The sequence below is a fragment of the Anolis sagrei genome, chromosome 3 (assembly GCF_037176765.1).
Source record: "Anolis sagrei isolate rAnoSag1 chromosome 3, rAnoSag1.mat, whole genome shotgun sequence".
Classification (NCBI taxonomy): domain Eukaryota; kingdom Metazoa; phylum Chordata; class Lepidosauria; order Squamata; family Dactyloidae; genus Anolis; species Anolis sagrei.
Genome location: NC_090023.1, coordinates 87,785,491 through 87,809,388, shown reverse-complemented (window position 1 = coordinate 87,809,388; position 23,898 = coordinate 87,785,491). Strand labels below are relative to the sequence as shown.

At 37.9% G+C, this 23,898-nt stretch overlaps 1 protein-coding gene across 1 annotated transcript in view; it reads left to right on the top strand.

Annotated features, from left to right (window-relative positions):
* Positions 1 to 15,359, top strand: part of SMS (spermine synthase) — a 40,539-nt gene extending 25,180 nt beyond the window's left edge. Inside the window, 7 exon segments of the mRNA XM_067466776.1 lie at positions 1,363 to 1,538; positions 2,002 to 2,158; positions 2,673 to 2,760; positions 3,694 to 3,808; positions 4,165 to 4,244; positions 8,680 to 8,795; positions 10,618 to 15,359. Of these exon segments, the coding sequence (XP_067322877.1) occupies positions 1,363 to 1,538; positions 2,002 to 2,158; positions 2,673 to 2,760; positions 3,694 to 3,808; positions 4,165 to 4,244; positions 8,680 to 8,795; positions 10,618 to 10,660 (775 nt within the window). The 3' untranslated portion in view covers positions 10,661 to 15,359.
* The last annotated feature ends 8,539 nt before the right edge of the window (positions 15,360 to 23,898 follow it).

Here is a 23,898-nt window from a genome sequence, read left to right as displayed (position 1 = left end):
GGGATTTGTAGCTTTGGCTTGTGGTTCAAAATTTCCTGTGGGTGTCCTTAACATTTTGTTCTCTTGTGCAGTGTATACTCTCCTGTTTGTTCCTTTCCAATTGACTTTGGAAATATTATGAAAATCTGGATATTGGGTGGAACCCTGAAATTAGATAAATTAGAAAAGTCATGCTAGATGAGACGAAGGTCAGTCTCATCTTGATTTGTTACTGACAGTGACCAAACCGTTACTTATGGGAAATCCACAAGCAGGGCATGAGTGCAATTGTAATTTTCTGCCCAATAAGCAGATGCTGAGGCACAGCCATAAATAATACCTAAAATGGGAGGCAGTTACAATGTACTTACTGCCTCCAAATTATAATCATTATTAGGCTGAGAACCAAACATTAATTTTCATAGTAAAATAATTTGAGCCTTGGACTTGATATGGTCAGGTACTGCCCTCTAGTGTCTCGTAAGCATCATGTTTAAGAACTATTGAACTATCAGAAAAGTGGGATCATTGCTGCTGAGAGCTTTCAAGTCATTTCTGACTTAGGGAAACCCTAAAGCAAATTGGTAAAATGGTATTTCAGATATTCCTTGTCTTGGAATTCATGTGGTTGCCATAAGATGACGGGCAACATGAAGGCTCACAAAAGGACCGGTTGCCATTGCTTTCTTATGAGGCTGAGACCCCATCTACACTGCCATATAAAATCTAGCTTATCTGCTTTGAATTGGATTATATGGCAATGCCTGAGATGGTGGAACTGGGAATTTTTAATTTTATCATTATTCTTGTTTTTAGAAGGCATTGTAATGCAAAAGCACAGATATCCACCTTTCTTTAGAAATGATTTGACAGTTCATATCCAAAAAAGTAGCAATTTCCATATTTACATAGCAATCTGGAAATTACATTTGTAAAATCAACTTGGGCAGAGCTATCAGACTTATGTGTCCCTAAAATTAAAACATAAGTTTGCTTGGATGTTTGCATTTTAATAACGTTAGTTTCAAAAACACCTAACATGTTACTTATCTGTGTTGAAAGCTTTTTTGGGTATCCACTAAATTTCACTGTGCTGCAAATATATTGGTGAATCAGTAATCAGACAGGAAAATGCATAAAATACATTTTGCTTCTGGAACCTGGCCATAAAGCCCAAAAAACTTACAGCAACCCAGTGATTGCCGCCATTAAAGCCTTTGACAATACATTGCTTAAAATACAGATTGGTTATTAGGTAAACTTATGCAAGTAAAGTTCTTTAAAGTCTCCAGTTTAAGAAAGAATACCCCTTTTGCCGATTCACACAAATTTAAATCTGTGACTGTTGCTCTTGTTTTGTATACCTTATCTTTTTGTTCACAGGTTGCCAGCCATTGTGAGAGGAGATACCATTGACAGATACTGGCCCACAGCGGATGGGCGACTGGTGGAATACGATATCGATGAAGTTGTCTATGATGAAGAGTCACCTTATCAGAATATTAAAATTTTACACTCAAAACAATTTGGAAATATTCTTATCCTCAGTGGGGATGTCAGTGAGTACTGCAGTCTTCATGTCATAGAATTTCAGTTTTTGTAGGGGCAGTCTACACAAGTTGTGATATTCTAAACCATTTTCAAGTATTACAGTTTGGTAAATCTTTGAAACATGTCTCACCCGATATTTTGATGGGTTGGGGAGTCTTGAGTAGGTGGCAAAACCAGGATATTTATTGAGAGAGCATATTTGGATCTCTAATCGAGGACTTCCAAAGAACTTTGGGATTACTCTTGTTCCTTCTCTTTTCCTTTGGAAACTGATGTATGAGACGCAAAGAGATGTTTCAATCAAATCGGAATATCTGCTCTGATCAATGTAGATTCCATTTCAAACACACACACGCATCCTAAAAAGTAAATATTTTCAGGATAGCTCAAAGTCATTATGGATTTATATTATTTTTTTGGCATCCACCTCTTTTAATGTACTTATCTATCTAATATCTGTATTTTTTAAAGATCTGGCAGAGAGTGACCTGGCATATACTCAAGCTATAATGGGCAGTGGAAAGGAAGACTATGCTGACAAAGAAGTCCTCATTCTTGGAGGTGGTGATGGGGGAATTTTGTATGAAATAGTCAAATTGAAACCAAAGATGGTCACCATGGTAGAGATATCCTTTTGATAAGTGACTGATCTATTAAAAAATTCATCCTGTCCTTGATATTTTGAAAACTTGCCATAGGTAAATAACTCTTAGTGATTTGTGCTGACATCTCTTAGAACTAACTCAAATTTTGCTATGTACATCTTAAATCTTGTTGAATAGAATAGTTTCAGTAAAGTATTGTTATGTTTATGACCTAAATCCACCTGTGAATCCATTTATTGAGTCAGTGAGTTGTTTAAATTGTGACTAGTAATTGGGTTCTGCAAGAATCTTAAAATTTAGCAACAGCTGTTGCTGATAATCAAATGAAAATCTTTAAAAACTCTGGTTTGTGCTTAGTGAATTAAAAAAATCATTATGTCCGTGCTTGTGGGGAAATTCTACAAAAACTAGAACAGCTTTACAGTTGTAATCACTCCCAATTTTTATAAATTCTAGCCTTACTTCGTCAGAAATAAAAAAAAAAATTACAACAATGACAAAAGGAGTTATTTGATTCTTAACTATTATCAAAAACATTGACCAAATGGTGATCGACGGGTGTCGAAAATTCATGCGAAAAACATGCGGAGATGTCTTGGACAATCTGAAAGGAGAATGCTATCAGGTAATTTGATTTTGTTTTCCTTAAAGCAGGGAATATTATTATTTGCAAGATGTGTAAATTATTTGGGCAATGTGTTTTTGAAAAGAATTCATTCTATTTGTGCTATGGTCTGTTTGACTTTAATATTGTCAGTGCTAAAAGTCTTGTAGCTCTTGTGAGCAACTTCTAGATATTACTGAGCTAGAGGGATCCATGGCATTTATAAGACAGCTTGCTGCATTTCCACCAAAGAGTGGTTGTTAAATTAAAATGTCAGCGGAGATGTCAGCGGATGAATCTGTACAATCAGCATTTTTTTGTGATACACATGTCCATGAGACTCACTACATGAATGGCAAATTATTTTACATAATATAATGGACCCAATCTGCTGGCAATGATGCACGTGGAATTGCATAATGATGTTCATTATCTTTTTGCAGTTGTGTATTGCAATTACATATTTCACAACAGCACCTTCTGGAGGTTTTAAAGCAGCGGTTGGATGGCCGTCTGGGGTGCTTTGATTCTGCATTCCAGCATGGCAAGGGGCTGGACTGGGGGCCCTTGGGGGTCTCACATGTTTCACAATGTTACTATTCAGCATGGGGTTGCATAGTGCTGGTGCAGCATATTTCTGCATAGGGATCTTTACGCTGTGCTGAGGGAATGTTGGATTAAAGCCACTCTGTGTTGGGAGGTTGGGGATGACATTTCTTTGTTAATATTGAAGCTCACACTAGAACTCGCTGAGCATGAAGCTGATCTTTAGAATCAATAATATTGTGGTGTGCAGATTGGGCATCAGCTTTTTTTGCTTCTAGGCAACCATACAGCTGTTCAATACAATGCAACAACCATTAGGAATTGTCAGGCTATTTTACATATACAGATTAAGTTGTTTCTGCAGGGAAAGCACATCTAAATTATTTCTGTTTGTGTCTGTTTTTCTAGGTTCTAATAGAAGATTGCATTCCAGTACTGAAGAGGTATGCCAAAGAGGAAAGGATGTTTGACTATGTAATTAATGACTTGACAGCTGTTCCAATCTCCACATCTCCAGAAGAAGGTTAATATTTTTCATCTCTATGAACTGTCTGATGCAGATATGGTTCTAATCAAAATTAATTCAAGTGTAAGCCTTGTTTTTAATGAGCTACTTACATCTAAGGGAGATAAGGAAATAAGGAGGGATGTGTAAACTAATTAATGGTTTGGGTAGTACATGAGTAGTAGGTGTAGGGAGAAAAATAATTTCAGACCTTTTGTTGTAAGCATGCAGGAATAGATCATGCCATGTATTTGCATGGTGCAGTTCTGTTTTATTTACCACTTATCGATGCAGTATTCCACGGGATGCCTGTTCCCATTACTACCAACATTTTTGAGAATAGTAGTTTTCTAATTAAACTCTTCCTACTTCAGATTCCACATGGGAGTTTCTAAGGATGATTCTGGACCTTTCCATGAAAGTCTTGAAACCTGATGGCAAATATTTCACACAGGTATGGCAAGTGATTTTTCCCCATCTAGTAATATAGTACTAGGGGAAAAATATTGAGATTCTCCTTTGTTTCAGGAGCAAGACTTGGACTTGTATGCTATTTTTACAGACAGGAGGCAATTGGGGTAATGTGTTTGTTTGAATGGGGGTGTGGGATATGAACTTTGAGTTCAGGTTCTGAACCTGAAGATATTCAAACAGATATTGACTCTCCAGGGCAGAGGTCCTCAAGCTTTTTAAACAGAGGGCCAGGTCACAGTCCCTCAAACTGTTGGAGGGCCAGCAGTTTGAAAAAAAAAATGAATAAATTCCTATGCACATTGCACATATCTTATTTGTAGTGCAAAAGACACTTAAAAACAATACAATAATTAAAATGAAGAACAATTTTAACAAATATAAACTTATTAGTATTTCAATGGGAAGAGTGGGCCCACTTTTGGCTGATGAAATAGGATTGTTGTTATCTTTTAGAAGGAAATTAAAAACATGGATTTGGGACCAGGCTTTCGGGTAATCTGGCAGATAAACAAAAGACAAGTGACGACTAGAATTGATGGATTTGACAATGTGAAATTGAATTTACGGACTCTGAGCTGGCAAACGTTGAGCATTAGATTGGTTTTAGGGATTGTGATGTATAATGGATTGTTTTAACTGTTTTAATTACTGTTTATGTATGTTTTATTTTTATCTTGTTGTTGTGCTGGCATCAAATTGTGCCTTTTGTAAGCCGCCCAGAGTCCCCCCTCGGGGGTTGAGAAGGGCAGGGTAGAAGTGCGAGAAATAAATAAATTATTGTGTGCTTTCAAGTCGTTTCAGACTTAGGCTGACCCTGAGTGAGGGCCGGATAAATGACCTTGGAGGGCCGCATCCAGCCCCCGGGCCTTAGTTTGAGGACCTCTGCTCTAGGGGCCCTTCTAGACAGGCCCTATATCACAGAATCTGATCCCAGGTTTTCTGCATTAAACTGGATTATATGAGTCCCCACTGCCAGATGATATGGGACAAACAAAACCTGGGATTAGATCCTGGGATATAGGGCCTGTTTGGAAGAGCCCTGGGACTCTCTCATCACTTTCTAGCTGTGGAAGTATGCAGATTGATAAAGCCCGTGTCCTGTTCCTGACTTTAGAAAAACCTAGCAACATTAACTTTCTTTAAGGCTTGTTTTGGACATTTTGTCTTGTTAAGTTTATGGGGCCCCAGTGTGATGTAATGGTTGTATTGTTTGAGGATTCGAAACCCTGCTTGGCCATGAAAACCTACTGGGTGGCTTTGGACAGACCATACTCTTTCAGCTCCAGAAGAAGGCAACAACAACAACAACTTTATTCTTGACATGGCCAAGCTGTAAACAAGACAAGAGAATGGGATAGTGCAAACTGTAGCTAAGGAACAGGATATGTTATTTATTTACCATATCAGGAGAGAACCAAGGGTACAGCTGTAATGTATTTAAAAAACCAACAAAAAAGCCCCATAAAGTTTGAAAACTTGGCATGGGATGAAACTTCAGTTCTGTGTCATTGATTGCAATGGCAAACTCTAAACAAATTTTACCAAGAAACTCTTGTGATAAATTTGTCTTGAGAGTGGATATAAATTGGGAACAGCTAGAAGGAACACAGCAGCAAACACTCAATTTTATACTCTCTTTGGGGTTAGGGTCTGATATAACCTACAAGGCGGTAGTTCTGTATACACCTAAGCAAACCCCATTTAATTGCTAAATAGGCATAGAAATGAGTTGTAAATTCCTTTTCAAAATTAGAAAGTCTTTTTTTTTTTACTTTGACAAGGGCTCAACTTATGGTTTTGAACGACATTTTTTGCTGCTTTTGAAAACTTGGATTAGCTTAGTTTGTTTCTAATGTATAAATCTAGTTGTTTTGACAGGAGGTGTTAACAGCTCAGGATAACAAGAAAAGATTCAGCATATATGAGTTCAAAGTGTACACAGAACATGTGTACACTTTAAAAGAATGATTAAAGACAAAGGACCTTGACCTATATGGGAGCAGATAGCATTAATCCGATAGCAGTTGGTACAGGAAAAAAATGAACCCTGACAAATCGCAACATATCCTGGTAGCCTGCACTATACTCTTAGGCCACTAGATAGAGCTTGATGATAAAACATTTTAGCTCTGAGAGAGAAATCAGAAGATTTTGCATATCTAGTGAATTACCTGTGAGATGTAGGCAGCTGGATAGTACCTGATAGTCTTTTCAGATCTCCTCAAAAAATGGAACTTAACAAATATTGATCAGTGTACTCTTGAGACAGCTGTGAGTTTCCTTGTGCACATTTACAAACATGAATAATCTTGTTAAAGTGTTTATATAATTCCCCTTGTTAGGGATTTGAAGCAAGGCGGCCATGCCCTTGAAGTCTAGGGACTGGTTTTATGCTCTTGGGGCCCACTGTACAATGAATCTAGCCCCCCAGGAATGAAGCTGGAAGGAGAAAGCCACCTCCTGTATTGCAAATCCTATGAGTGAGGGAGCAAGGCACAAGTGGGCTGTTACTAGTTTGCAAAGGGAATAGCTCCTGGAAGCTTCAGAAAGCAACAGTTTTCTTTTTCATACTGAAATTATCTTTGGTGTGGGCCGGGGCCCAGATGTTGTGATTCTTGTCTTTGTGTGTGTTTGTACCCATGTGCTTTCCTCTGAAATATGGAGTGCAGTTACACTGCAGAATTATCACACTTTAACATCAGTTTAACTGCCATCGCTCAAAGCCTAGGATTTGTAGTTTGCTGAGACACCAGTACTTTTGGACAGAGAAGGCAGAAGATCTTGTAAAAGTACAACTCCCAGGACCCCATAGCATTGAACCATGACACTTAAGTGGTGTTAAACTGTATTAATTCTACAATGTAGAAGAATTCCCAGTGGGTTTCTATGGCCAAGTGAGGAATCAAAACCTGGTATCCACTATACCTCACTTGTTTTCTTTACACTTCTGAAAGCGTTTGTTCACAGCTGATAAATAATATTTTGTTCCGGTATCAGGGTACATATACTATAAATGGTTTTGGAAATTTAAACACAAGGCAGGCATATGAGAGGCCTAAATGAATTTGTTTTAAGTGAAGTATCCTAATATGTGCATTGTTACTGGGTTTCTTTTCTTAGTTTTTAAAAAAGAAATTTTGCACAGTGAAATAATTGACGGCCTAAGATGAAAGAACTCTTGGATTGAACACAATGTAGATGTAGCATACAGCCTCTTAACAATTTTCTTTGTTAATTCCTATAATTTGCTTGCTGGGTTGTCTACTCTTGTTCCTTGTCATTTATGAAGATGAGCGCTGGGATATTGAGTATGGCAATCTACAGAGCTAGGCTGTATATTCCCCTCATTATACAGATTTAGTCATGCTATTAAACTGCTACAGAGCTGCTAGGATGTCCCATAAATTACCTAGCAGTGTTTTCTATTTGTGATTTTCAAATTACACATGCAGGTTGTTTGTGCACTACCCCATTCATTTTGATGCTGACTAAATTATATGCTTTGTTAAAGGCAGCAGAGCCAAATAACCACTGCAAGATTGTGGATAATAATAGATTACTAAAACATTTCATGTGCTCAGCTTCCTTACCTTTACCAGAACCTTTCCTTGGCATTTTACAATCGTTATGAAATGCTTAACATTAATATCTTTTTAACTAGGTGTTTCCAGGGACCTTTTCAGCCCTCCAAGCAGACATTTAGGGTTAATGAGCAGCTGTAAGGCAAAGGGGCAAGGGGCTTCTTCTTTTTGATGAAAATGGGTGGAATCCATGGGAAAACACTTGGGCCCCATATTCTAACATTAAACCAAAATACTTTGGTTACCTGGGCTATTCATCATTCATTCCTCACTTAATGTTCTGGTTTCTATATTCCCTGTATTAGTATATTAAATTGCATAGTCTTTTTAGTGCATTTACCTTACAATGAGTACATTTGTGCTACAATCGTTCCAGGAACTCCCATTGGATATTACATTGGTGGGTGCTCAAGTCCCATTATATACTATGCATAGTAAAATGGTGTACATTATATAAAATTACAAAATCAACGTTTACATTTTGGATATATATATATATATATTCAAGTTGTAAATGATCGAATCCGTGGATTAAATATCCATGGATATATAAGGATGGTTGTATTGCCCTGATACTCAATTTGGTAATACTTGTTCTTGGATAAAATTGTTTACAGTACATGGTTTATTATGCCTGAATTATGACAACATATCTCTACTGCAATCTTCAAATGCCTCCCCAATAATATGTTTATTTTTCTGGGGTTCTTATAGATAATAAAAGGAGCAGAAGTGATTATTGGCTGTTTTAATATATTTAATTAATTAATATGAACACATGTGTTTATTAATATGTTTGATTTGTTAATCAATTTGTCCCAATACATTTGTTAGGGAAATTGTGTCAATCTGACTGAAGCCTTGACTCTCTATGAAGAACAGCTTGGCAGACTGTCTTGTCCTGTGGAATTCTCAAAGGAAGTTGTATGTGTTCCCTCATACATGGAACTGTATCCTTGGCTAATAAAATATATTTATTACACTAACATTATAAAGCAGTCACATAAATATCAAATACAAAATTCTAGGACATCAGTAGAACTCATCATCACCTTCAAAGCCACTTTCGATATGGCTGAATTCTACCAGAAGGGGCAGAAATCAGGAGATACAGTAGATTTAACAAAGTGGTTGAATGTATTGTCGAAGGCTTTCATGGCTGGGATCACTAGGTTCTTGTGGGTTTTTTCAGGCTATAGAGCCATGTTCTAGAGGCATTTCTCCTGACGTTTCTTCTGACATTGAACATCTCTACGGGGAGAAACTGTTCCAAGACACAAGGAAATTGGAGAAACTAAGGACCAGAAAGCACATCTACTGTGCTCCCTGACTTTCCTTCTACGCTGCAGAGACACAGATACCATCCCACAATTTCTCGCAGCCAAAAGGACTTTCAAAACACCACAGGCTCATCGGATCTATGACCGCCTAGACCTCTGAGGATGCTTGCCATAGATGCAGGCGAAACGTCAGGAGAAATGCCTCTAGAACATGGCTCTATAGCCCGAAAAAACCCACAAGAACCTAAAGTGGTTGAAATTGGATATAATGGGCCATGGATTAAATCTGTCACCTAATGTTATGCTCGAACATATTTGTTTATTTATTTAACCTATTTGCTTCAGGTCCAGCCTGACTTCGAGACCGCATTTCCTTCTATGAGCTGGCGTGGGCTCTGAGATCTGCCAGGAAGGACCTCCTCTCGGTCCCACCTCTGTCTCAAGTGCAGTTGGTGGGGATGAGAGAGAGGTTTTCTCAGTGGTAGCCCCCTGATTTTGGAATGCCCTCCCCAAAGAAATTAAATTAACCCCTACTCTCCAAGTGTTTTGAACCAATTTGAAGACATGGCTCTTCAAACAGCCCTTTGACCTTGTCTAGTAATCCTTAATTATTATACTTGAGGACTGAATGACTATTCCACTTCACACTTTATGGTCTGATATAGAATGCAAATTGTTTATATCTGCAGCTACTGTTGCATTTTATTGATTTTAACTAATGGGGTTTTATGATTTTATGTGGTCTGTTCTTCTCATTGTGATATTGTTTATGCACCTGTTGAATTTTGTGTGTTTACACCTTTGGGTGCTTTTGTGAGCTGTCCTGAGTCCCTTCAGGGAGATGGTGGAGGGGTATAAATAAAGTTTTATTTTTATTATTATTTATTCATTCGCAGAGGTGGGCAGAATTTGGTCCGAGGACAACTTTTCGTTCTCAGATCTGATTCTCTCTGGGTCTGGGTTCCAGACCTCTATGACTCCCATGTTCTAATCTAAAATTGGATAATGTGAGTCATTGTTTACCTTTAGAGCGGGGAGTTTTGGATTGTTCTATCCCTGCAACATGAAGTCTATGCTTCATGTAGCAGCCTTGGAAATGTTCACAAATGCATTGTTTTTAATTACATTTCCTCTTTTTACATTCTGCTTGCAGAAATAACCTTCAATTGAAGTTCAGCAGTTGATTTGCAAAAACTTTTTTTAAAAAAAACAAATAACCTCAAGTAAACATTAGGGAATAATTCCCCACCAATATTTTGTGATGAAATAACATTTAAATTCAAAATGCATTTGCAGTTTTTTTTAAAGAAAATGTTGGAATTTGAATAAAAAGAATAAGAGTGTTATTTTCAAATAAAGTTAATATGTATTTGTTTTATTCTATATTTCTTTTACCCGAGAAACTCTGGCATGCTGTTTTCTACCTGCTGTTAGAGAATTGCTTTTTGAGGAAATGCAAAACATTTACTGGATTCCTTGACAGTTGTTGCAGATGGGTATTTTATACTATTTGGAAGAAGAGGAGTGAAGTCTGAAGCTCAAGATCTCCATGCCTCCCTTGCCACATGAAGTGTGTAGACTCGCCACATGCTTTGTTTTGGCATCTTGAAACTTTAAATTATATGCTGTAGATTATCCTGAAACGTAGTCATGCTATCGATTTGTGGATTCTTTAAATGTTTTTTATTATTATTTTAATTTAAAAGCAAATGGAAAATGTATATTTTGATGAGCTAGGGTGTTATTTTTTTGAAAGTCAGCTTAGATGATCTAGCAGCAAGAACTATAGCTGCTGAATGCACTGAACCTTTAGAATGTGATCATTTTTATTATTATTTTTAGATCTTTGAATACCAATTTAAAAAGACAGCATTAATTTTTCAGCATGGTCCTCTAGTTTCTGCAAACCCCTTCCTTTTTTCTTTCTTTTTTTTTTTGGACAGTATTCAGTTTAGACAAGTGGATTTTTGTTAAATGATCAATGTGCTTCCATTAAAGGATTTAAGGGCAGATTTATTTTTATAGTGATGCCCTGTGGCCCAATGAGATGTCATAAAGCTCAAAGAGATTATCCTTTTGTGTTCTTTTTTATGGTGAATTTTATTCTAAAATTGATGTGTTGATCTGGTGTTATCAGGTGCCCATTGCCATCATCTGAACTGGCAAAATTGCAGCAGCTTACTTCCCGGGCCCATTCACACTACACAGTTAGAGCACTATTGTTCCACTTGAATTACCATGGTTTCATCCTACGGAATTCTAGGGTTTGTATTTTAGGGAGACATTTAGAAATTCTAAATGCCTCTCCCTGAATGGCCAATTCAAGGATTTCATAGGTCAGAACCGTGATAGATTGAGAGGAATAAGAAAGCTATAATTGCATATTATGAATAGGCCCTCTGTCACTTCAGGAAGAGAAGTGAATGCTCTGCCCTGCAGACGTATATAAAAATATTCTACAGGCCGCAGGTAACCCAAGGCTATTTTTAGGCACCCTCAAACCTTGCTTCCATTACTGACTTTTCTCAAAATTTTGTTGTTTTAGTGGGCTTTAAAAGTTCCTTTAAAACAGCCTTAAAAGTTAAAGAAAATGGCCAAAAAATCATCTTCCACTTCTTAGTAAAATAAAGATCTCTCTTGGGTTTAAAGCAGCCCAGATGGACTGAAAATATATCAAGATTGTTTCCATGTCCCTTAAGGTGTATGGGGGCCCATTTTAGTTTTAATTTTAGAAACATTCAAGGAAGGTATGTGATGGGGTTAGGGGCAGTCCTCTGAAATGATGCCAGGGACCAATGTATTATCTGTCAACCCTGGTAGTTGTCTGCCTTGTGGCAAGCTCTCTGATAGCATTGGAGGCTGTTGCAATTGCTCTTGAATTAGTAGGCAAAGGAAGCAAGTTAGGAGCCAGAGGACAGGTTTCATCCTTGACCATGGGCAGATTAATTCACAATCAAACGCAGGGGCAAGGCAGTCACATTGCTGTGTGTTTGCCACTTCTGGATGAACATGAGTCAAGACCAGTCCTTAAAGGGAATGACCTAACCTAAGGTTTCATTAGTTGTCAGTACAGGTCAATCTTAGCCTGTAAAATAATGGAGAGGACCCTGTAGACCTCCAGGCATTAGTCTATGACTGCTATCATCATTGATTGTCCCTATGAGGACTCATAGGTGTTGGAGTACAATAATGCCTGAGAACCACAGATTTCTCCTGCAGACTTTTCAAGTAGAAATGTCTCATCTTCCTACCTACAGATTTGCAAACTACTGCATGTTTCATACACCATTGATTCAAGCATTTTCTAGTGGCTAACGTGCTATCATTCTAATCAGTTAGCCTCTGTTATATGTATTACAAATAGGGAGATATGGCATGTTACAAAAATACTGTTAATGTTATACATCTTGAAACTGTGGCTTGCACTGTTCTCCCAAACCTTCAAGATCCTGAAATATGTATTAAAATTATTTCTATTGGTTACACGTCTTTTTAACTAATATTCCCAGAGTGAAATTTAAAAGGGAAGATGAGACAAGTGACTTAGGAAACAATGTGCAGGAAGCTTCTCCTTCCTCAGAATCATCTACATGAACAGGACATGTCCTCTCCATTTCAATGTAGTCTGTGCAGCGGAAGTTTCTATTGGATTGTGCCCCCGAGAGTCTTGTGCATTTTGTATTTGATATTTTGTGCATGTCTGTAAACAAAAGTGTTTATTACAATCAGTTGAGTCCACCCTTATGGATGTGACTAACCCTAAAGCCCATACGTACACTATATTTGCATACGCATGTTGAATATCCCGTAGATGATTGCCTTTGTAAACCCTCCCCCCTACCCAGTCTGCTTCTGCACATGGTGTGAAATTATATTTTTGTAAAATCTTCCTGTGTCTTGGTTGATCATTCACTTATAAGAAAATCCTTAAAATAGTTCAGAAATGCATCTTTCCTTGTATAGTTTGGGGAGATTGAAAATTAAAATTCAACATTGTTTAAAAACTTTTACAATTGTTTTAACGTAAAACCCCAAAGGAGCTGCTTTCCATTTGCCTGTTCTGTTTTCTAATAGTAAAAGGATGACTTATGCTGGCTCTTCCCCCAAATTTAAGTCTAAATCCAATAAGAGAAATGATTTTCTTTCTCCATTACAGTATGCTATGCACTCCCAAAAATCTGTTTTAGAAGGCTGTGAAGACATCTGGTGACAGTTTTTGGTGCCATAGAAGGTTTAAGAGGAAGGGAGGGGAACATGTTATATTTCCCTGCCATTCTCCACTAGCACAATAAGGACTTTTTGCCATCATCACAAAGTGAGCCTGCTGTATTGTGAAAAGTCCAGTTCTCTTTGCACAATTTGTTTTGAATTCTGCAGTAGGGCATAGCATTGTGTGAAATACAGGGATTTGTCTTGACACCTTGGGTTCTGCTATGCTAACAGTTTGTAATTCCTGAATTATATTATCTATTAATCTACCTAATAAACTATTTGAATCTCTGTATTGTTAAACTAAGTTTAAAGATTGCTTGTGGAAAGAGCAAACTTCATACAAATCTGGTATTTGATCACAAGGGAAAAGGGAATCATCGTTTATTTAAACCTGTCTATTTTGAGGTCCTAATTCAAATATACAATACTCTTTAATTTTTTTTCTTGAATTAGATTAAGAATATTCATAGAAAGAGCACACAAATCCCTTGCCTTAAAGTTCAAGGCACACAACTAGGCTGCATGTATATTCAATCATTTCCCTATGTTGGTTGTCTCATAGATAGCATCCTTTATGTCTTTCATTTATAAACTGGCAGTTTATTCAAAAAACAATAAACACTTTTTCAAGAATTGGATTCTAAAAGACTTACAATTTTGATGTCACTATGTGTATACGTACATTTATATGTTGTATACATATGACCTAATACTATTGTTATTCTGCACTAGAGTAAATTCATTGAAGCAAAAATGCCTTCAAGTGTATTATTTTTCTGAAAGAGGCTGGATATATTGTTCTGGGTTCATTCAGTGCTTATAACTTGAAAGTAATAGCAATCATCTTAGGTAAGTGGAAACAATTTTCCTCCAGCCTGGTAAGAAATTACAGCTCCTTCATATCTAGATTATGGAATGCCCACAGTTGTTACACTCAAAAAGGACAATCCACCTGATGATTTTGTTTTTGTTTGTAACCCAAATCAAGATGGCTTGACTTGTTTTTTTAAACACACACACACACACACAAACATAGGCATTTGTTTTGTGAAGAAGAAAATTAAGAAAGAAAAAGAAACTACTGCTACAAAAACAAGAATAATTTGATTTGTGTATGGGGAGGGGGGATATACACTTAGACAACAAAGCCTCTGACATAGAAGTCCTTTTTACAGACTTTTTAGCAACCCTATTTACTCTGTTTAGCTGATTTTTAGCATCAACACCAGTAACATGTTAAAGGAGGGCTGGATGTTTAAAATGTTGTTTAGGCCACTTGTTGAGGGAAATGCAAACACTTGTTAAAAATAGCAAAATTGTATAAATTGAATATCTTTCACTGCCTTTTCCATTGCTTCTTTTAATTGAAATGTTTAGATACTTGGTATTGTCAAAAGCTTTCATGGCTGGAATCACTCGGTGGTTGTGAGTTTTCTGGGCTGTATGGCCATGTTCCAGAAGCAGTTTTTCCTGACATTTTGCCTGCATCTATGCAGGCATCCTCAGAGGTTGTGAGTTCTGTTGGAAACCAGAAAAATGGGGTTTATATATCATATACCTTACAACCTCTGAGGATATCTGCCATACATGCAGGCAAAACGTCAGAAGAGAATGCTTCTGGAAATGGCCATGCAGCCAGAAAAACTCACAACAACCCACTTTAGATTCATTGATATTCCTTAGTTATATATAGTTATCATTGTAATATACAGTATTAAAATTCACCTTTTCCCACTTCCATGCTAAGTAGCAATTTTAAAAAGACAGATTGACACTTTAAATTTTCCCATGAAATGGATTGGAATAGAAGGGCTTCACTGGACATGTAAAACTATCCAAAAGACAGTTGACATGATGTGTTTTCTGATTCTTTGCACTAAATGCTGCTTCTTTCCAGTAATGATTTTTTTTCTTTAAAAAAAATATGTTGGCTAATTGGATTTGGCTAAGAAAAAACTGCTGGCGTGATATAAACTGTGTTAATACAAACAAATGCTCAAATAAAATTATGCTTGTGTTATCTTTGCTGGCTGATTTGTTAAATTCGCTTTGCTTTAAAATTGTGTGTGGAATCTCCCCAAATTGTCCCCAGACCCAGAAATTGCATTCTGCCTTTTCACCCCTATCAAGTGAACTACTCAAAACTGGCTTTAAATTCAAGATGTACAAACCAGATGTAGACTTTTTGGTTTAGCCTCAAACACAGTGCTTCATAGCCCCAGGTAGGTTGTGGTTTAGCCCTCCAGACTTTCCACTATGCCTAAAAGATTGCCGAAAGACTGCAAAGCCCAAGGAAAAATAGGGCTAGCATTGAATGACATGCAGCAGCACATGGACAACACACATTTCTTTACACAGAGCAAGACTTCTGGGGTTGGATCTATACTGCCATATAATGTAGTTCAAACTACATTGTATGGCAGTGTAGATCCAGCCTGAGTCATGTAGCTCAGCGTTGTCTACACATATTGAGAGTGCCCCACTACAGTTTCTGATGGATTTTTCCGATCCCACCTGGAGATTGAATTTGGGACATTCTGCATGGCAATACATGGTCTTTGTGTGAATATGATGCTTAATAGTTCTTGCACAGGGTACTTGCATTATTACAATATGAAAATGCCACTTTTTTATACTTCATAAGTGCTGCTCTCTTATGATCATATACAAAGGCATGGTGAAAGGAAATTGGTGCACCAGATGTTGAACTACAACTTCCACCATCCTTTATCATTGACTGTTGACTGAGATGAATGGGAATTTAAATCCAAAACATTTGGAGATCTGCAGCTTACCATTGTTAGAAAAGAACCTGCTAGTTCTGCATACCATGAGCTCCTAGCCAATAAAAGAGGTTGTGTGAATAGGGTAAAGGTGACAGTCTCCACGTTGATGACAACCCATGCCAAAGTAAAGAATATCATGTCCGTTCATTGACCCATGATCAGAAGAAACCAAGAGATAGGCAGGATGTGCCTAAAATAATCTTAATAACACTCAACAAAAGGTAAGAGCTTAATTTAGTGCCAAACGCAAATCCCAGAATAAGAAGTAAAACAAATTTAGGAGATGGGTTCATTTACAAGACATGGATAAAAAGGGCATGATATATAGGTAAAGTCAGACCTCAGGAAATAGGTATAAAGTGCAAAGCCATACCAGGATTGCAAAAAATAAAGTACAAACTATATAGCATAAAACATGGCAAAAAGTAAAATGCAAAATTTCGCAGGGGACAATAGCTACTACCATAAGAAAAAGCCACTGAGGTTCCAACAAACCAAATATATGGCTTAAAGCCAAGAACTTTCCTATGATTTCACAGATATTCAATATCTAATGTAAATGTAATCAGAATATAGTCCTAATACTGAGGCATGAATTCTGAAGGTGCCAAAAAATTAAAAATGACTACAAATTGAAAAAAACTAAATGATAATTCCTTGTATTTAGGAGATGGGTTCTCACTCAGAATAATGGTGATAGTATGCGATGGTTTTGAATAGCCCCCTGTAATGAATCCCTTGCCTTAGCTAGCTGGCAAAAGCCTAAGGAAGTGGCCCTGGCGAAGCCATGGCATCCATTTTAGGAAAGGGAAACAGGGAGAAGCCATCTTAGGTTTGCCTTAAGGGGGCGCGTTCAAGTCTAGGAGGGAAAATTAGAAGGCTAGGATTGGTCAGAAAGATGGGGGCAGAGACTAAATGATCAGAAGGAAAAAGTGTCTTTTAAATTGAGGTTTGAGGTCCCAGTTTGCCAGTTGCAGTTTGGGGTTTTGAAGAAGAAGTTTGGGTCAGTCTTTTTAAAGTATACAGAGTAGCTATTGAAGATAGCTAGAATACTGTGTGGAGCAGAATCCCATTAGTGGTCTGTTCATTTCCTAAGGAAGTCTAGTTCAGGGTTTTGGATAGATTCCTAAGGGGTTTTTTGGGGAGTTACTTTCAGAGACTCATTTCCTGAAGTAATTTTCTGTGTTGTAAGCTTTAAGACTTATAACCCAGAAGTTTTAAAGATCTTTACTCAAACGCAACCACAAGCTTTTTATGCCAGTATTTTACTGAAGCCATTAAGCTTTTGTGCCTGAATTATTCAAGCCTGTTCAATAAACGTTCTTGTTATTCTTATCAACTTATACCAGCCTCGGTGTGAATACCTTTGTGGTCAAAGCATTATTCAAGTCAGCTTTTAAGAGCCTCTAAGAAAACTATAGTGGCACAGTGTGTGTTCACAGATAAAACTCTCAATAATACCTCAGCCTGTTTATTATTAATATGGTGGCAGTGGAAACCTTTTGAAGAATCATTTTTAAGTCTCTCAGTTCCAGTGGTTCCCAGTTCCTAACTTTTTAATAGACAGTTGGCTCAGCAACCATACTCCCTCTACCTTTTGTGAGCTCTATATGTTGGTGAGCTAGTCTGCTGTAGTGGTGGTGTCATCGTTATAATTTGGCTGAGCAGCGTTGGGATTATTTTAAATATTTTCCCTGTCAAAGAAATTTAATTTAAAATCTCTACTACTCGGTTGCATTGTTATCTGGACTAGCTCTCATATATCAACTATTCCAGAATTATTCCTAGCTTTCACTTTTCTAATGTTTGCTCAAAATACATAGTCAGTTTGTAAAAATAAGCATGCTGATCCTAGATGTATTTGATTTCTGTTCTGTCCTTATAAAATATAACTCAAGGTGAAAATATATCAGAAATGAAAACTATTCCATGTTTGGGTTGTTGTAGGTTTTTCCGGGCTAAATGTTCATGGTCTAGAGGCATTTTCTCCTGAAATGTTCCACGTTTCTTTACTCATACCTATAAAAAATTTAATAAAATATTCACTGAATAGTGTATGAACATCCATGAATCAGTGAGTTCCAAATGCAGCATCCTACTGCTTATTCTTACAGTAGGATGCTGCATTTGGAACTCACTGATTCATGGATGTTCATACACTATTCAGTGAATATTTTATTAAAATTTTTATTAAAATAAAGGGAAAACTTTAAGGGGACATAATTTTATGTTTTCTATAAGCTAAAGCTAGAGTTGTTCTTTTGTGAGTGTTTCCAGATAGAAATCCTATGGAGAACCATTGCCAGAAACAGTAATTTTCTTTACCAGAATAATGTATTACTAATTGCTCAGTTTTCATGGGTTTTCTAGGAAAGGTACACAGTTGGCCCCATTTATCTTATAGGGCTTTGTGTAGTATTTCGGCTAACAGCTACTTTCCCTATTTGCGAAAAGCCATTTAAATCCTGAACTCATTCAGCCTGAAGATACTATCTACATGTCTTCTAATTGTCATCAATTTCTGTAAGATGTACAAAGGAATATTCGATGTTATTCTGTTAATATCTGACCAAACATGAGCTAATGTTTACTTGAAGGCATACTTTGTGGTAGTTTGAGCAGCCAAAAAAAATGTTATTGTCTACAACTATTGCATCTGTAAGGAGTCATCCAACAGAGCTGTTCCAAGAGGTCTGTTATATTCTGGCCTCTGAGACTCCTTCCACACAACTGAATAAAATCCCACATTTTCTGCTTTGAACTGGAATATATGGCAGTGTGGACTCAGATAACCAAGTTCAAAGCTATTGTGGGATTTTCTGTCTTGATATTCGGGGTTATATAGCTGTGTGGAAGGGCCTTGAGAAGAAAATGAAGCCTAGTCAACAGCCTTGTTGACTAAGATCTGTTCTGACAAGGATGATATAGTTCAGGCGTCTTAGACCTGTGGACCTCCAGATGTATTAGACTTCCATTCCCAACATTCCTGATCATTGGCCAAGCTGGCTAAGGCTTCTGAGAGGCACAAACACCTGGAGGGCCACAAGTTGAAGAGACTTGATATAGTTGATACAACCCCATAGAATGTAACCTTAGTAACTGCTTGTCTGATAATAACAGATTCTTGTATTGCCAGAGGATGTTGACAGGGTCCTTGGAAAGGTGGTAGCCAAAACTTATCCACTAGATGAGAGTTTCTCAAACTGTGCTCCTCCAGATTTGGACTTCAGCTCCCACAATTCCTAACAGCTAGTAGGCTGGCCGGGGCTTCTGGGAGTTGAAGCCTAAACATCTGGAGGGCCACAGGTTTGACACCTGTGTACTACATCTTTCCCTTCTCTAGTTTATTAAATAGTCCAGAGAGGAGTTTCCTGATGAATAAAGGCCAGGTTCCAAAATGCCAAAAGGAGACGGTGGTAAGGCCTTTGTTGGAAAGAAGAGGCTTTCCAGGTTCTCTTTGTAATGGATAACTATTGGTCAGTGTCCAGCATTCCATATTTGGGAAATGTACTAGAATGTGTAGTTGCCTCCCAACTGCAAAGATTCATGGATAACAGTGATCATTTGATCTGTGTCAATCTAGTTTCAGGCCTTGTTATGGTATAGAAATAGCTTATTGGACAATAAATCCTGAGAACTAAAGTGTCCCTGTTTGTTCTTCTGGACGTCTCAGTGGCTTTGATACCACTGACCGTGTCATACTTCTGGACTGCATCTTTAGTATGGTAATTGTAGGCATTGATTCACAATGGATCCAGTCCCTTCTGGAGAAGCAAATTCAAATGGTGATGGAGTGATATTCTTCTTCAACTCCTTGGCCACTGGTCTTTGAGGTCTCTCAGAACTGGTCGCCATTTGACGAATATGAAAAACAGAGCGATAAACGATGAGAGGAAACAAAAAGATGAGACACAGAAGAAAGGATCTTCAGACAGCAAGGTGTAAAACAATGTAGGAAACTTACACTGGAACTTACTCGGAAGAGAATCCGAGAAACCGAGAATACTCTGTTCGGATTCCAAACGGAAGTCGTTTTCTTAAATCCCCCCTACCCCTCCCCCCTACACCCACTCATTGAAGGGCAGGAGGAGGGTCGAAGTTCCCTAAAAGACAAATTCACTTATTGCCTCCTGGCCCACACTCTACAGGGGATCATGGCCGCTATCAAGGCCAAGACCACAAGACCGATACCTCTATTCAGACCTAACTGCCGGACTTCATGGGGCATATACAAGAATGTATTACAGGAATTACCTATATGCATCCACAACATAAGAAAGTCAATAAAAGCAATAACATCCAAGGAGCTTCCTCCCTCAACCTGACCCACCTGACCTATTGATACTCATCTTAGAGCCCACTCTCCTTCTCCCCCTTACCCTCTCCCTTCCCCCTTCCCCCCTTTTTTCCCAAGCATATCCCATCACCCCACCCCCCTTTTTTTTCTGTCCCTTTCCTACTTTCCCTTTATCCCCCAGATATTTTATTCACTGTATTTTGTACTCCATAGTTTGCTATTGCTAAAATGAAAACCAATAAAGACTATTTATATATAAAAAAAGAACTGGGCTGCTGTGAATTTTCCGGGCTGTATGGCCATGTTCCAGAAGCATTCCCTTCTGATGTTTTGCCCACATCTATGGCAGGCATCCTCAGAGGTTGATGAATCAGATCCCTTAACCTCTGAGGATGCCTGCCATAGATGTGGGTGAAATGTTAGGAGATAATCCTTCTTGAACATGGTCATACAGCCCAGAAAACTCACAGCAACCCAGTGATTCCAGCCATGAAAGCCTTTGACAACACATTCTCTCAGAACTCTTTCCTGCTCCCCATGCTACAGTATTTAACATCTACATTAAACCACTGAGATACTGTATATTGTCCAGAGGTTTTTGCGGTTTCCCCTTTCCATCTAGCTCAAAGGAAACAGTTTCTGTTCTAACTAGGTGACTGGTGTCAGTAATAGATTGGGCAAGGGAAAACAAATTGAAGCACAGTCTGGATAAGATAGAGGTGATCTTAGTCAACCAAAAGGCATATTATGTAACAGAGATAAAGCCTGTATAGGATGAGGGTATACTCCTTACAAGGACTTAGGTTTGCAATTTGGGTGTACCCCTGTAGCAAGAAGTGCTTGTGCGACAACTGAAGATGCCTGATCTGGCCATGGCAATATATGTCTTGGATTTACATTCCCATTGAATTACAGTAATGCATTCCATATGGAGTTGCCATTGAACAGTGTTGCAGCAAAAAGTATTAACTGAGGTTGGTTAGAAGGATTATACAGTTCCCCTGATCCAACAGCTCTAATGACTACTAGTCGGTTACTGGAAACAATTCAAAGTGCTGGTTATTAAACCATATTAATTCATACATAGCTTTGGTCCAGTCTATTGAGAGCCTTCACATTGGTTTCAACATAAGGTGACCCTGAGAATGAAAGAACTTGCCACTTCATCACATTAGAGAATTAATCCACTTTAAATCCGGTTTCTGGCTCCTGCAGAATTCGGGGGTTTGTAGTTTAGCAACGCTATTAAAAGCTTCTCCCTAAACTACAAACCCAAGAATTCTGCAGGAGGCAGAAACTGGATTTAAAGTGGATTCATTATCTAGTGTGATGAAATGGTAAGATTCCTTGTTAGCCATAGTCCTGCACAGGTCCTGCAAATTCAGGGCCATTTCTTCCTTAGGTCTATCCACATGTATGTAAATTGCCCTTCTTGATTGCCTAGTGCCACCCATTTTACAAAGTATTTTGGGTTCCAGTGAGGGTTCGGTTGGTATCTATTTATTTGTGTTCTCTTTTTTGGCAGCCTATGGAGTAAGCTGAGAATGAAAGAGGAAAGCAGGAGGATAAGAGAAAAAAAGAGAACATTTTAAAAGGGGTGAATAAAATGGATAGTGGAGAATTAACAACTTTTCTTCCTGCTAAATTGGGACTGTTGGATCAGAGGTCATATGTTTCACAAACAAACAATACTTTTCTGAGAAGTAATGTAAATATCTATATCAGTTTAAGATGAAACAACCGATAAAAATGGTAGATCATTTATAGCTAGATCAAATATTATATGCATGTGGTTTTGCCCTTATTATTTCAGAAGTCATGAAGACTTGACATAACTTTTGATTTCCTGACAATTGTAAAGGTGAGAAGATGTCCCTTAATGTGTTGGGGAATCTGAGCAGTTAGACTCAAATTAATCTTGAGTTGGGGTGATTCCATCATAAATATAGCAGATTACAGAAGTAAACTTCATAACTAGGAGAAACGAATGTGTGGCAAACTGGGATAGCCTTCTATATCTTAGGATGGATCAGGATTGCAGAGTCAGACCTTTAGGTTCAAAAATATTTCTCTAAGTAAAAGAAATACATTCTTGATAGAGAAAGGCCTTGGAGCTAACTAGCTTGCTAAGTCTCATCTTCTAAAGGAGGTAAAAGGTAAAAAAAAATCCATGTAGTTACATTTGCCTAGAGAGAGGCAAAATGCATCCTTACTGGAAGGAAGAAAAGGCAGATGAGACTGGAAAATGGTGGAGAGACTGCATGGTCAATCCAGAGCAATAAAACTTAAAGAAGAAGCTTCCCTCATAGAATTCCATTACTACATCATCAAAGGGGGAGGAGACAGTGGCTAACAATGAAGAGGAAAGATAAAGCCCTTTAGGGAAACATGCATAAGAATGTAGGGGAAGGAATCCCTCAGCTTAGTCCTATCTATAGCCTTGCAGTCCATGGATGAAACCCAACAAAAAGATATTTTCTTGACCACAGTGAAATCAGTTGCTGGTCACAAGACATAAATCACCTGCTGGAATGTATCATCTTTCTAGGTTTGGGCTGGTAACTTTACAGTGTTTAGAAACCATTATATTTGGTGGTTGTTACCAAAATCTTTCTTTTCAAAAACAATAGAATTTCATTACTTTGGCTCACAAATTACAGTAAACAATTAAAAGGGGCTTTCCCATATTGGGAGTCAGTCTTCGCGAAGAAGCAGCCTTAAAGTGTAGTCAAAAGTAATGTATTCACTTTTGAGAGATGGAAATAGCTATAGGAAAATCAGCACTTGTTTTGTATTTGCATGTGGCTGGCTGTTTCATCTTAAGTTGTTTTAATTGCCAGAGGATTTTATTAGTCTGGGTAGTCATAATATTAGGGAGGAAACAGTATTGTCAGTACTGGATGGGGGGTGGCTGCATTTCCATGAAACCTGACAAATGGGGAATGTCTACCTGGGATGCTGGTTCTGCAACTCAAGTGTGCACGTTTCTCTGTATGTTTTGGAGGATGAATACAGCCAGGAAGAATAAAATAGAATGCTCAAATTCAGAGAGGGAGAAAGGACAACTGGAGTTCAAACAATGAGCACAAGTACCTGGCAGGAAGGAGAAAACAAAGCTGATAACTGAAGAAGGCAGATAGTAGACAGCAGTAGGAGCAAAGCTAGAATAACTATAGTCAGCCCTCTATATTTGCACATTTATCTTTTGTGAACTTGATAATTCAGAGATTCTTTTCTGTCTCCCCTGCAGCCCTGCACTACTTTTTAAAGGATTTGTAAGTCTTGCATCACATTCTAGTCTGTCAGTACAAGCTTTGTATTACATTGAGAAACTGCGTGAGTTTGAGAATATGAGGTTTAAAATTTGGTTGGTCCATTTGCACATGAGTATGCTGCTTATGGAGCAAGCTGAGGGAATAAAAGCTGAGGGAAGAAGCTAGATCAGGCCATGGGAGAGAGGTTAGAGTGAATCATTAGT